This window comes from Schistosoma mansoni, chromosome 7 (assembly GCF_000237925.1).
Source record: "Schistosoma mansoni strain Puerto Rico chromosome 7, complete genome".
Classification (NCBI taxonomy): domain Eukaryota; kingdom Metazoa; phylum Platyhelminthes; class Trematoda; order Strigeidida; family Schistosomatidae; genus Schistosoma; species Schistosoma mansoni.
This window is the reverse complement of record NC_031501.1, coordinates 1,024,130-1,039,891: the sequence shown is the minus strand read 5'-3', so window position 1 is coordinate 1,039,891 and position 15,762 is coordinate 1,024,130. Positions and strand designations below refer to the sequence as shown.

The window sequence follows — 15,762 nt, the reverse complement described above, 5'->3', positions numbered from 1 at the left end:
CATCCAATGCTTCCAGGTTTTCCACGGTAGTCTAACTTCAATTGACTCATGATTTCAAGTATATTTAATATTTTTGTTTATTTGTTCTTTATGCGCAAAACAAACAACAATTATTTTTTTGTCTAAAGATCAAGGTATAGTGGACTTAATGGCAGATCAATTGAAATTTATTGCTTGTTTAAAAATTTTGGCAGAAGAATTAAGTACATTGGCTGCTGGTGCTGAAGTAAGCAAATGATTGTTTTATTTTGTATCATGTTATTGGCTTTATTTATTTATTTATTTATTTAAACTCATAAACATTGGTATAAAAGAGCTGAGATACTGCCTGGTTGCTTAAACTGAAGCAGGTGATTTTCATTGCGGGGGGAGGGAGGGCGCTCTTCGAGTCTTTTACTTTACTTACTTGCGTCTGTTACTCCCAATGAAGCAAAGGCCGCCGACCAGCATTCTCCAACCCACTCTGTCCTGGAATTTCCTTCCTACTTCTATCCAGTTGTTTCTCATTCTTCTCATGTCTGTTTCCATTTCTCGGCATGTGTTTTTTGGTCTTCCTCCTCTCCTGTGGCCCTGAGGATTCCATGTGAAGGCTTACCTTGTGACACAATTGGGTGCTTTCTTCAATCTATATCCTATCCACTTCCAGCGCTTCTTCCTGATTTCTTCCTCCGCTGGAATCTGGTTTGTTGTCTCCCACAGTAGGTTGTTGCTGATAGTGTCTGGCCAACGGATACGAAGTATCTTGCGTAGACAACTGTTAATAAACACCTGCATCTTCTGGATGATGGCTTTCTTAGTTCTCCGAGTTTCCTCCCCATACAGTAGAACTGTGTTGACATTTGTATTGAAAATTCTGATTTTGGTGTCGGTTGAAAGTTGTTTTAAGTTCCAAATGTTCTTTAATTGTAAATATGCTGCTATTGCTTTGCCGATATGCGCGTTGGACACTCACTTTTCGTCCTTTCGATGTCTTAAACAGCACTCCCGCCTCAAGAATGCTGCTAGTAGGACCTCACTGGCAGTATCGATGTATGCCCGGCTATATGAAAGCATTTGTTGAGTGATAGTGGACGTTCTCGGTACCCAGACCATTTGGGGGCATTTAATGACTTTGGATTAAATCACATTACCTTCAATTCTTAAGTCATTTGGAATGTCATTGTATGCTGATTTCATTACTCTATGCCATAACTGACTAGTTCACAGACCCTAACTTTACAGAAAACTAGTTGAGGTTTTGATTATCTTATTTGATTAGTCGCTGATTGAGACACAAGGTGTGTTGGGTTCGTATCCTTTAATAGACACTGATTTTTTTAAAATCTACCTATATATGCTCATGATTAATCACAATCTACTCATGATAGATCGGTGTTATCATTGCAAACTTCGAATTCGATAGCTTGAACATGTTACATGAACATTATCTTCCCAATAGTGTCCTCATTGTCCCACATTTACTAACTCTCTGAAAAGAAAGCTTATCATTTTTTGATATTAAAGACAGTTCTACAAGACATTTATTGACCAATAACTTTTCTATAATTGGTTCTCTAGTTGTTCGTGTATACTGATAACAATTTTTCTGTTGAACAGGTTTGTTACTCAGCTTTTCCCTCCTCCGTTCCTTCATAATGTTATTCCTATTTTTTGTAGCAAATACTCTTTGCCTCTCTGTTGTACCTGTTGTGTTTTTAGTTAGCCTATGGTAAGATTCTTTATTACAAAACACGGCATCTATCGAAACCGGATGGACCAGAGTGTTTTTATTTAATACTTCAAAAATAAACCCTCTCCCTATGTTGATGCATCGGAGAGAGTTTAAGAGCTCTAGAGACAGCTTAATATTTAAAGAGATCAAACTTGTGATAGAACAACTTATCCTTTACCAATAGTTATGATCCTAACTTGGCGGATGAGAAAACATGAGTAGATTGGAAATTTAAGCTTGAAACTAAATCTTCAAAGAAAGTTCTGCTCTTATATTCAACAGTAATTTACTCAATAAACGAAATAATTCACCCAAATACTGAACATTGAGAAACGGATACGCTACAAATTCACGGGTACGTATCCTATCTCAATGGAATAGATAACTAAACGTTAACGTAATGTAACTAACTGGTTCTATTCCATCTATTCTGATTTTGATTACTTCCATGAGAATGAATGAGTTCGCTAGATAAAACTGTTGTAATTATTTTGATATTTCAATCACTGAAATTATTTCAATTATGCCCGACCGTTGCTGCTACCTTGACGTGGTGGTCGGGCTTCCCTATCGTGATGAATCAATCGAGCTATACTGGCTGGAACAATCGTTCCTCAGGTCGTTTGAAGAGCGGTGAGACTAAAAACAGTAAACCCAAGGTCCGAAGGCGAAGTCGTACTGCTGACTGTACAGAGGTGTGACAGCAGTAAGGTGTTTCCTTCAGACAACCAGCATTACAGCGATGCTGCCTTCCCACAAGGAGGGATGGGGTTAGAAAAGGTCGACTCTAATAATGCACACCTCTCCTTATCCCACGGATATCCGTCTACGGCGGTAAGGTCCCAACGAGTACGGAGCTAACACAAAACTACCCACAAAAAGGTCGTGTGTGACCGACCTCAAGCAGTTATCCCTTGGGCACTGCGGTCACGCTCTCAGGTCATTAAGACCACTTCTAACCCAATTTTCTTTTCAGGTACCTCTAGAAGAATCTTTCCACGGTGTGGGCAACGGGGAAGTGATAACTGCCCTCATACCTCTAACAGCACTCAAGACCACTATATTCATATTCCAATTATGATTTCTATTTCTATAACAAGTTACTCACAGTGTTATTATATACCTTCTTTCTTTCATCACCATTAGTCTGAAGGTGTTTCACTACGTCAACATGTTTGGCAATGGCTTGAAAATGAATTAGCTATTGTTAATACATTGACTGGTTTGACGAAATCATCTATGACAACAACAACAACTATAACTTCTACGATTCATTCAACTAATAATCCTTCTTCCAATGCAGTTGTTGCTAGTGACGAAAAGTTGAATGAACCTAGTTTTGGTAAGTCAAGAAGAAGAAAGAGGAAAATCAAATCATTTTTTTAAAATTCTGCTTTATTTGTGTTTTAAATGTTTTATAAAGTTGAGATCATGAATCAATTGAAGCTAGACCACCATGGAAAACCTGGAAGCACTGGATGGCCGTTTCGTCGTATTGTGAGACTCCTCAGTGTCAGTTCGCATCCACGATCCCGCCTCACGAGATTCGAACTAAGGACCCACCAGTCTCACGCCAGAGCTCTTAACCACTAGACCACTAAGACGGCATCCCACGGTGTTAATGTCTAACTTCAACCAATCCACGAAATTGAGCAACCATTCACCAATGTCATCAGTGAATTGATATCTCCCAACAGACCTGGTTGAACTCCACTGGTCACTGCTTCTCACTAGAACTTCAGGAAATACCTCATGGAGCCAGTCACTAGTGAGCACATAAAAAAGTATAATCATATTCAATAATGTTAAATCGTGACTAGCACTAGAATCCATGATGAGCTTTTCATCCTGTTTGGGAAAGAAAATTGATGTACTTACATCTCATTATTTACAGCGAAATGTACGACGTCCAAGTCACGCTGTGAATGTTCACATTAGGATACAGGTACGTTCGACTGATGAGCCTTGAAAATGACAAAACTTATGTCATATATTCCACTGCCAGCCACAATATACCTCTGCTAAAAGCGTATAACTAAAGGCACTATGAAAACCATTTATTCAAGATGCTCATATGCCAATAGAAACTGATCAAATGCAATCTTTAGTCTCAAAAATGGAAAACCTCAATTTATAATATATGTAACAACTGTATTTCTTTAGTACTTTCCAGCAGAATTTCGATTTTGTGCCGTTTTTATTAGTTGCGATTGATATCATTCCTTTAGAAGTTACACTTTTAGTCTGATTGCAAAGTTTTTCTCCTAGTTCCTCAATATCATATTACTTCATAACTAGACTAGTTATGCACTGTTTCCTGATTGTAGTTTTCTCTGCAATAAGGTATCACACTTTCGATTCAAATTCCAGCATCGTCTTCTGTCACTTTGACACTCTTTTTGCTGATGCTCGGATGACCAACTCTCCCTCATGGGGAATTTTTAATTGAATTTTAAAGCGATACTGTCAAGGATTTGAAAATTTTAAAAGTAGACTGAGGTCACATCTACAATGTTTTCAATGTCAAATAAATGTATCTCATTTGGCAATATCAGTTTAGTTCCATTCAGTTAGCAAATGCGTACCCCATAATCGAGTATACTGTTTGCTGGGTTATTGCCAATATGCAACGCCGACCTTCTAAATGAACAGAAGAACGTTAGAAAGTGTCGGGAGCTACATATATATTGTACATTGAGATCATTGCTGATATCCCCCTCGTAAATATGTCTATCTTCGCAGTAATATGAATTTTCTCCTTTGCTTACAATTTTTCTGTCTGCTTTTGTTTTTCATTAGATCATTCAGAATTTTCTGGTCCATTGACTACAACTTCTTATTTAATGACTACAAGAAATGCTGGTACCGTTATAGCTGGTATTTTAATGAATTTATCAAGTGTTTCTCCAGAAATTCGTGATGCAGAATTAAAACGATTAAAAACACGTTATGACTGGATAAAAGTATGTTATGTTATCTTTGGTACTCATTATATTTTTTGTTCCTATCATTCCTACATAAAACTGTCTCTCATTTGGACTGTTGTATTTGAAGCGACTGTCGAAGATAGTTTTCACAAAACAGTAATATTAATTAGATGACTGTTGAAAATCAGAAATTCTTAGTACCAAACTTTTTTGACAGCATCTTGAACCCATGATGCTGATTCCAGTACTTTCATTTAGCTTTTATGGTGATATATTTGTTTTCTTTTCTCCAATTACGTATAACTTTAAATGACTAGACCCATCAACTAAACATTCAAGACAGTTGCAACAATAAACTCAGTGTCACAGTTGTATGTTCGTAAATAAATTGTAGACGGCATAGGAAAACAATTCGGCTGCAATTATTCTTGCTATCCTCTCTATCCAATATCATTCACGAAGCGAACCGCTTAAAGTCGATCCTCATAATATCTCGGAAAACATAATGAAAGCGTCATCATAATACTGTCCACCTCAAGGTATACAACACCTAAGACAAATATACCTCTTCATGTAAGAAATGAGATTTAAATTGTGTTTACTATTCTTTCAATATATCATACAATTTTAGATGTCGGCATTATCAACGTCTTCACCTGTGCACAAAAGAACACCAGTAGTTATAGGAGTAAAATTGTTGAAGGAAAAAGACGCGTTCTTATTCGCTACAACAGTTTCAGTTTTCCTCCAAACCAGATTTTGTAAATCAACAAATAAGAAATTGTTTTGTATATTCGATTTTGTTTTACGTTCTTTAAGTTCAAAAATGCCTATAGTCAATTAATTTAATTAGTTTAGAACCAATTAGCTCCGGATAGTTGTTTCATTCTCGTCGACAACGCATATCTAGAGATCTATAGTCAGTCTGTCACAACGTAGAACCTGAACATCTGTTCAAGTTGTCATACCCCATTAGCACAGATAGATGAAGTTATCATGCCGAATCCCAGAATTGTTGAGGTAGTAAAAGTATCAGTAGTAATACAAACGATTAAGCATCAAAGATACAACTCAAAAAGAAAGTTCATGACTGTAATAGATACTTTGATGTTGCCTATCGTGATGACTCAACCGAGATATATTGGCCGGAACACATATTCCTTTAGGTCCTAACATGCCAGGTAGGTCAGTTGGGAAACAATAAGACTAAAAGCAACAACATAAGACTCGAGGGCTCGTAGTGCTAACTGTAGAGGGTTGTGACAGCAGTAAGATGTTTTCCTTGGACATTCAGTATATGGAGCGATGCTCCCTTCTCACAACTAGAAGAAGAGATTATAAAAGGTCGACTCTAAAACCTTCACAACTCTCTGTACCCCCACAGACTTCCGTTTCCGGTGATTAGGCCTTTTGAAGTACTGTGTTAACACATCAAGAACGTCCCGTAAAAAAGCCGTGTGCGATAGGCTTTAAGCAGTTGTCATTTAGGGTTTGAGGTCACGCTCCTTGGTCGCTATGTCCACCACTAATTCAGTTTCTATTTCAGACCGCTCAAGAAAAAATATCCTTCCGGGAAGTGACAACTACTCTCATATATCTATCAACACATGAGATCGTCGTATTGCGGATCAAACCCCTCCCAGAAATCTACACTACTAGATTTATCCAACAACTTTCGTGTTATGTAGTGATCTCAGTAATACCATTTAGTCAAAGAGTCGATTCGTAAAATTACTGAGCTAATGTATCAAAAACCTCTCATAAAAAGATCATGTGATCAACCTCAAACAATTGTTGATTGAACTCTGCGATCACACTCACATCTCATCAAGACCTAATCCAGTTCCTATTTTATGTGTATCCATAAAGTATGAATTTACAATGTGGATAACTAAGAAATGATATCTCTCAATACATCTTTAACAGTATTTCTAATATCATCTATGTTAGTTGACCCTACTAATCTCATAAGCCATTTATTAATACGTATATTGCTTACTTACTTACGCCTGTTACTCCCAATGGAGCATAGGCCGCCGACCAGCATTCTCCAACCCACTCTGTCCTGGGCCTTCCTTTCTAGTTCTATCCAGTTCTTGTTCATTCTTCTCATGTCTGTCTCAATTTCTCGGCGTAATGTGTTCTTTGGTCTTCCTCTTCTTCTTTGACCTTCAGGATTCCATGTGAAGGCTTACCTTGTGACACAATTGGGTGATTTCCTCAAAGTGTGCCCAATCCACTTCCAGCACTTCTTCTTGATTTCTTCCTCCACCGGAATCTGGTTTGTTCTCTCCCACAGTAACTTGTTGCTGATAGTGTCTGACCATCGGATCCGAAGTATCTTGCGTAGACAGCTGTTGATAAACACTTGTATCTTCTGGATAATGGCTTTCGTAGTTCTCCACGTCTCCGCCCCATACAGTAGAACTGTGTTGACATTTGTATTGAAAATTCTAACCTTGGTGTTAGTTGACAATTGTTTTGAGCTGCAGATGTTCCTCAGTTGTAAATATGCTGCTCTTACTTTGTCTATCCGCACCCTCACATCTGCATCTGATCCACCGTGTTCATCAATGATGCTGCCCAGATATGTAAGGGTTTTTATATCCTCCAAAGCTTCTCCATCAAGTGTAATTTGATTGGTGCATGTTGTATTGTATTGGATAGTCTTGCTTTTCTCTTTGTTTATATTGATACCTACTGCTGCTGAGGCTGCTGCTACACTGGTCGTTTTCTCCTGCATTTGTTGTTGCGTGTGTGATAGAAGAGCCAGATCATCTGCGAAGTCTAGATCGTCCAGCTGCATCCTTCCTGCCCACTGTATCCCGTGATTTCCTCCAGATGTTGACGTCTTCATGATCCAGTCGATCACCAGGAGAAAGAGAAGGGGTGAGAGTAAGCAACCTTGCTTGACACCGGTCTTTACCTCGAATGAGTCGGTGAGTTGTCCTCCGTGGACGATTTGGCAGTTTAGTCCATCATAGGAGTTCCGTATGATATTGACTATCTTCTCAGGCACGCCATAGTGTCGAAGAAGCCTCCATAGTGTTGTCCTGTTCACGCTATCAAATGCCTTCTCGTAGTCAATGAAGTTGATGTATAGTGATGAATTCCATTCGATTGATTGTTCCACAATGATACGTAGAGTTGCGATTTGATCTGTGCACGATCTATCCTTACGAAATCCAGCTTGTTGATCTCGAAGTTGGGCGTCTACGAAATCCTTCATCCTGTTTAACAATACTCTGTTGAAGACTTTTCCTGGTATTGAGAGAAGAGTGATGCCCCTGTAGTTGTCGCACTTGCTGAGATCGCATTTCTTTGGTATCTTGATCAGAAGTCCTTTTTTCCAGTCTATTGGTACTTGTTCTTCATCCCAAATCTTGCTGAAGAGGATGTGGAGTATCTTGGCAGTTGCTGCTACATTTGCTTTCAGTGCCTCTGCCGGGATGTTATCTGGTCCCGCTGCTTTGCCGCTCTTGATTTGTCTAATGGCCATACTAATCTCCTCAATTGTTGGTGGGCCAACATCGATTGGGAGGTCTGTGGGTGCTGCTTCGATTTTGGGTGGGTTCAGTGGAGCTGGTCGATTCAGGAGTTCTTCGTAGTGTTCTACCCACCTGTTTCGTTGTTCTTCAACGTCGGTGATTACTTTGCCTTCCTTGCTTTTCACTGGTCTTTCTGGCTTACGGTAATTTCCAGCAAGTTTCTTTGTTGTATCATACCGTTGTCTCATGTTTCCCTCTCTTGCAGCCTTTTCCGCTGTCATCGCTAAATCTTCCACATATTTACGTTTGTCGGTTCTGATGCTCCTCTTCACTTGCTTGTTTGCCTCTGTGTATTCGGCTTGTGCCTTGGCTTTTTCTGCTCTGGTTCGGCTGATATTGATTGCTGCCTTCTTGTTTCTCCTTTCTTCAATTTTATCCAGTGTACCAACAGTGATCCATTCCTTGTGATGGTGCTTCTTTTTGCCCAGAACCTCTTGACATGTTGAAACGATTGCCTCCTTGATACCTTTCCAGTTGCTCTCCATTGTAGTCCCCTCTCCATTGAGTAGATCATGAAAGGCCTCGAACCTGTTGCTGAGGGCTATGTTGAATTTGTTGAGTTTGTCAGCATCTCCAAGAAAGGCGGTAATAAACTTTTGTGATGTTGTCCGCGCCGTTGTCCAGTGCTTCTTGAGTTTTAGTTTCATCTTGGCATTAATACGTATATGATTATCATTTACTTGGGTGTTGATTATTCATAGGAATCTATTTAGTTTGAGCACAGGTTTCGTCATAAATAGACACCAACCAGGTTACTGAGTTTCTAAAATTATACCATTGATTCCTATTCAATCACAGAAGTATTATGTTTTTCTTCCGTCTATCTGTCCCCTCTCTCTCCCTGTGTGTATGCACACGTCTAGGCTCATGAACCATTTTTAATATCATTAATTAATTTCTGTGATCTGTATGGGTCTAGTGGTACACGATTACCAGCAGTTCGTATTGAATTATCCCTATTACTTGGTGAGCTATATTCAACATCTTATCTATTTACAAGTCAATCAACAATATCATCACAAAATAATTCCGATAGTAATCTATTAGTAACAACACGTCCAACCAATACCAATGTCAGTTATCCTTCTCTTGATTCTTCATGTTGGCCAATATCACCAATGGCTTTAATTGATGGTATACCTTTATTGCGTACATTAATGCGTCTACCACCGGGTGCATTACTTCTACCAGATTCAGTAAAACGTATCAAGGTAAATTTTATTGACTTGACAATGTTTTTTTAATTTTTGACTGTCCGTTAAAAAAATAAGTAGCCTAATACTATTAATAATCGCAAGCGAAAACCTTGACAACATCCAAATTTCGTACCCAATGGAACTCATTATGTAGAGAGCAATACAGTAGCCTAAAGCTGATCTTATTGATAGTTGTTCCTGAATTCAATGCTCATTTTAAATGAGTTCAAATATCTAGAAAGAGGATCTTGTCTTGTTTTGTTTTAATTTGTTAAGAAGTTCTAACTCATATTGAAACATTGATCAAACATGGCTTCTTTGTCAATTATCTTCAACTATGTATAAATAAACAGAATCTAAATAAAACTATAAAGAGAATGAAACAATCTGTGCCATCAGAACTGATTTTAGTTCAAGTTACCCAATGTTTTCAATCATTGATTATAATAAAATACAAAACCTTCAATCAAGATAGTCAGTCAGTAACAACGTAGAACTTCGTACGTACGTACATCAGTTCCAGTTGCCATACCACATTAGCACAGAAATACAATTGTCTGTTCAAATCCCATAGTGGTAGAAGTAGTAGAATTTGGGAGAACACAAAGAGTGGATGCACCTTCGCCATTGCAAACGATTCTGAGCCATGTCATTCAAAGTCTCTAACCATCGATTGTTATCATCTCGCGGATCCTAACCAGGTAGTCTACACCTACCAACATGTCTCAGTCCACTTGTCAATGATTTCATAGATTTGTGCAACGTTTTGGTCTGGCCGCCTCTAGCTTTCTTCCAACCTACTCCTACACCATAAAACACATGTCCTAGCCATCTCAACTGATGAAGTTTCACCCCTAGTTTTCTCTCAACCTTATTCTATAATAAACAAATTTTATCACAATCTATAGTCATTTGATCTAATAAGACTAGTTTAAACGTTGTTCACATTATAAATAGAATAATATATTTGTAATATCCCAATGAGTAGAAAAATTAGATTTTCTGATGTTTCGTGACTTAGTGTATGTCACTTCGTCATGTGCGAATTGCCTCGATTTTTCCTTAAGTCACAAATATTATGAACAGAGATGATGGTGGCTAGTAGAAGAATCCAGGACACATGTTTTGTCCCATTCACGGCTCATCAGCTGGATGTACCTACATCCCAGAGTTAATGTTCACCTTGGAATCCATAAACATAAATTAGTTATAAACCTCGACTCGTGAGGTATCTGCGGTGATTAAAGCGTCTGTATGTTTGAAAAAAAAAGAAATACTTAATGTAATAATGACATAATGAGTGATTACAACATACGATAAGTGTAAATGATAAGTGATAGCTGTGTCTAATGTTAACAACAATTGTTTCACATCTCCAAGGTTTTCTATTGAATGCAGCCTTTTTGCTTGAAGCTTTATATTTTTTTATATCACAGATTGACTTTAGTTAGATACCTATTCAAAACTAAGAATCCCTGGATAGCTGTTTCGGCTTAATATGGATATCCTCAATGTTATGCATTCACGGACCCACCTTTGATTAAACTGTGAACCTCCAGGTCTCGAAGTGAAGTGTGCGCTAGTTACCTGCCAATGATATTGAGAACTGGTCGCAAAACATTACAAATTGACTGCTATTGAAAATGCGGACCATCGGACGACAACTCAAAGGCCTGAAGGTTAAACACTTTGCAACATATGAATATCCTCAGTTCAATTTGTGGTATAGTCATGATTGTGCATTGCTGAGTAGTCCTATACTAAAATAAGACAATTGTCTATTGTTCCCTGGTTTTCAGTGGTTTTCTGATTGAAGTCAGTCAGCGATATAAAATTCCAAACTTAGCAATCCTCACAACTTTGCATTATATTTCTAAAGTGTAATAATGCTTTACTATTTAAATTATACTATTAAATAATCATAACCATACTTTTGTCTCATTTAAACTTTATTTTTACAGTATATGGTTCATGATTTAATCACTTGTTTGGAATCATTACCACCTCCATTTTTAGTAAGTGTTCTGCTACCTTTTCCTTATCAACAATGCAATTGTACTACTACTACAACAGCAAGGACATCGAAATCATGTGTTACAACTTCATCACCATTCCGTTGTCCTGATTGTATTTTGGCACCTACAGGCGATCGTCATCGTAGAATATTTTTACTACGTAATTTATGCGCTGCTCTTTCTGGGTGCATACATCAATGTTTAACTGTTGGCGGTTGGGTTGGTCTTGGTTATGCAATCGATGAGAACTCTATTCAATCTTCTGATACATCGTCTTCATTGACAAAAAAAGTATTTGCCCTACCTGCAACAAGTACTATCAATGCTCGTTCAGGTAAGTGAGTGAGTGGAATGGAGTGTAGTCTGTGGGTTAATTGCGACTTTTATTAGTATAAGAGTTTCAAGGAACTTGTCCAATTTTGAGCTTTTCAACACCAACTCATCTTGCCAGGTGAACGGTTCGATCCCGGCTGATTAATCATAAAGTTGAGCGCTTATTGGAAGACCTGAAAGTCTTGAGTTCAATCTCCGGTGGACTTACGGATGCCTACTGCTAAGTGTTAAGGAAATTTTTGAATTTCACTGAAATCGCGAATCGTCCAAAGTTTGACGACCACTGAAAACTTGGAAGCACTGAATGGCCGTTTCATCCCAGTATGGGACTCCACAGCAGTACGCATCCACGACCCTACAATAAGGTATAGAAACTAGAACTTTCGGTCTCATACGCGAATCTCTGGTTCACTGAGCCAAAATTCAATGATGTACAAGTCCACGATAGTGTTCGGCTATCTTCCGTCGTCTTCGGTAGAGTACCTTCCTCACACCCGACATGGTTAAACTCCTTTAGCCACGACTGTATAGTCCCATACTAGGATGAAGCAGCCATCCAGTCCTTACATGATTACACTTTCTATCTAACTTTGATCAATTTATGGTTTCAGTGAAATACACTATATATTTATTGTTATAACAATGTTAACAAGGTGACCCATCCTATTGGTAGGTAGGTAGGTCTTTGCATCATCATTTAGGAAGAAAAGGTCCTCATACTTTGGTGTGTTATATGATATTAAGATGTGATTGACTCAATGAACTTTGTTTTTAGACGATATTAGTATTACTGATTTCCTCTTAAGATTCACTGTGTATGTGTTTGAAATGCTGATGTTTTTTTTTAAATAAACTATTGTTTGGCTTGAAATCTGGTCCAATATTTTTAGTCATGAATTGTGCATGTTGTATAACATGATCCAGCTTACATCTACTGTATCGAGTGAATATCCAATCTAGTCTGTTGATCTTATAATCTTGTGCCATGGGCCATATTATTAGATTATAGTTACTTACTTTACTTACGCTGGTTACCCCTTGTGGAGGAGCATAGGCCGCACACTAGAATTCTCTATCGAACTCTGTCCTGGGCAATTCTTATCAGTTATTGTATTATAGTACTTACTACGTTGTAACCCACGACAAAACAGTTTGATTATTCGTTTATAATTTACAAACGAAATTACTGTTATGCACACGTGGTTGTTACGTTCCTACAACTCTATTTATTTAACATTGTAGTCCTTTTTAACTTTTGAATGTATTGACCTCAAGTGGAATATGGGTTTTGACTTCTGTCTGTTTTTTGCCTTTTAGTTGATCGTTTATGTGTATCTGGTCAGATATTTAGACCAAATACAGAACCATCTAAATGGCCAGGTAAGTCACTTTTTGTGGTATTATTATGTATGATATTTATACGAAGGATTTTCAACGAATATGCGAATGTGTACATCAATCTCACCTTCCTCTGAAATAATCCGTTTTTCTCAAAAATTTTCGCTCCTTATATTTTGTGGTTAAAAGGGTAGTCGACAGGAAATTTTACTTGGCATACTTTTTGTGTTAGTTTAACACCCATCAACAAAATATAACTGCGCATCCACGATCCCGCCTCGCGAAATTCGAATCCAGGACCTATCAGTCTCGCGCGCGAGCGATTAACCACTAGACCATTTTTGTTTGTTTCTTTCATGCATACTTAGACAGATTCTGGTAATTATCAGTTATCCGAAAAATGAATCAATGATTAGAAGGTTCAAAAGACCTCGTACATTGTGTGTTTTCATCAAAACAGGAAGCTGATGGGTAGTATTGGAGTTCTTTAATCTTTATATCGTTCACAGCTCTTATTGAAGTATTTGGATCATTTGAAAAGCGCTATTTTCATTAATGTATTATCTTCATAAATAGTCATAAATTCAGTTTCCTTTCCAGGTCATCCACAGTATTAACTACTAACAACATTCCAAATCACTGTAAATCAAATGATATCTGTTATTTAGATCTGCCTGCACTCCAGAGTTGATATACACAATAGAACTTAAATCTAGTACCGTTTTTATCACTTCATACACCAAGCAAGGCATTATCCACTAAGCTACTTAGGCACAAAAGTCATTACCAACTTGTTGAATAGGTACGCTATCTATTATCCAAAATACGGTCAGCTTTTAAATATAGAAACTATTGAGATATCCCTTTACGAAGAAACACCCTTACCAACTAGAATTATTCATATTCGATTTTGAGAATCAAAACAATCCATCAAGTTTCATAAAACCATTAAAACAAAACAGTCAATATTCAATAGTCTTAGTTTCATTGTTTTCGACTCATTCAGTAGTTCAATTGTATTGTTTATAACTTCCAAACCATAGATTAAGTCATGTTACTTAAGTCTGTTTATGTGTAAACGCCAACGATTTCGGTGAATGTTCAGTTTCTACATGTATTGCATACTGACAGCCTTGAGTTAACCAATCACAATCAAGATAACACCTCGTGTATTTTGCGTGAAATTTAAAATGTAATGATAGTTAACGTGTGTGTTGTCATCAACGAAACGAAGATTGGCAATATTTGGTTCTTAAAGCTCCCGTAATCAATAAAAACATCTATTACGCAACCAACATGTTTCGTAACTATGTAACGTTTCCTGATCGGCTAGGAAAGTCATTCAAGGTCGTCAGCATATTATACTTTAAGTGTTTCACTTCTCGGTTCTTTGTTTATTTTTCATTCTATTGTATTTTCATTTAGGTTTAACGTGTTTAAAAAGTTATACTGAACCTCAATTACAGAGTAATAGTGTAAGTACTAGTCAAATTATTCGTATTACATCAACGCAAAATCTGTTAGATCGTGATTCATCATCGTCATCTGTAACACGTATTCAGTCTGTGGATCGTCGTCGAATTATTGGTCTATTAGCCCAAGTTTTAGCTGCATCCTATTTCGGTTTATTAGTTTATGCATTGCATACTCGTGATACATTCACATTATATCGATTAGCTTGTGCTCGATTAGATGGGAAAACATGGAGTCGTGTATTCGGTGGAACATATCGAGCTAAACCTTTTCGACCACCAACACAACCTGGTACTACTACTACCACCACTACTTCTGCTGCTACTACTACTAGTAATAGTAGTAGTAATGTATCGTGTAATTTAACTTCAGAAAAGAAACCTGTTCCACCGAGTCGACCTAAACGGTAAGTTGTTGTATAGTTTACTTTTTTTAAGTAATTCTTTTCGGAGGTTTGAGCGATTATATTAAACGCATTTTGAGAAGAGACAATTCTGCAACTTTTATTACTAACTTCCTAGCTGCTTCTTTAAACCTCTTATTACTTCAACTCGAACAATAAGTAAAAGGTGAGAAAGGTATGAGCTTTGCCCCGAGGTTAGTTATGTACAGGAAATCGAGTATATTTAAAGCGTTTCGTGTGACGTTGGTCTTTTAGAAACTTATGGAATTATACTAAATACGTAGACGATATAGGTAATTATCCCATCAAAATGCGACACGTAATCCTTCGCTGTTCTAAGCGTTTCTTGTTTAAACGAAAAACTATCTATGTATCTATCTTGAATTTAACAATGTTCACTCATTTGGTTGATATGCTAACAGAAATTTCTGAAATATATATAAGGTGATAATCTTATCTTGTTACATGCTTGAGTATAAAGTAGTAGTTGGTTGTTTATTAGAGAACTCTAGTTTTATTAATGCTTTCTGAGTCCTACTCACTGCCATCTCGTGTCAGGGGTGTTGTTTATGAAATTGAGAGGACGAAAAGTGAATATTTGACAATTTGACCAGGTTAGTGGATATAGAAGGTCCACCTAGGTGAGTTGGAAAGCCTCTATTTCAAACCAATGATGCACATGGACTCCGAAATCCTGAGGAAACAAATGGTGTATGAACCTACTGATGGTCGTTGGCTTCCATAGGACCACATCTCTTAATGTAACCCCATTGCCTATTGGATTAGATCTCTCTGTTAAATACCCGAGAAGTGACCCA

At 37.5% G+C, this 15,762-nt stretch overlaps 1 protein-coding gene across 1 annotated transcript in view; it reads left to right on the top strand.

The window, feature by feature from the left end:
* Smp_127680 (rabconnectin-related) overlaps window positions 1-15,762 on the top strand; it is a gene marked incomplete at its 5' end in the record, with an annotated part of 111,639 nt that overhangs the window by 62,767 nt on the left and 33,110 nt on the right. Inside the window, 7 exons of the mRNA XM_018798578.1 lie at window positions 129-226; window positions 2,858-3,053; window positions 4,511-4,674; window positions 9,050-9,397; window positions 11,344-11,731; window positions 13,048-13,110; window positions 14,494-14,947. Coding sequence (XP_018653506.1) covers window positions 129-226; window positions 2,858-3,053; window positions 4,511-4,674; window positions 9,050-9,397; window positions 11,344-11,731; window positions 13,048-13,110; window positions 14,494-14,947 — 1,711 coding nt within the window. The remainder of the gene's footprint in view (window positions 1-128; window positions 227-2,857; window positions 3,054-4,510; window positions 4,675-9,049; window positions 9,398-11,343; window positions 11,732-13,047; window positions 13,111-14,493; window positions 14,948-15,762) is intronic.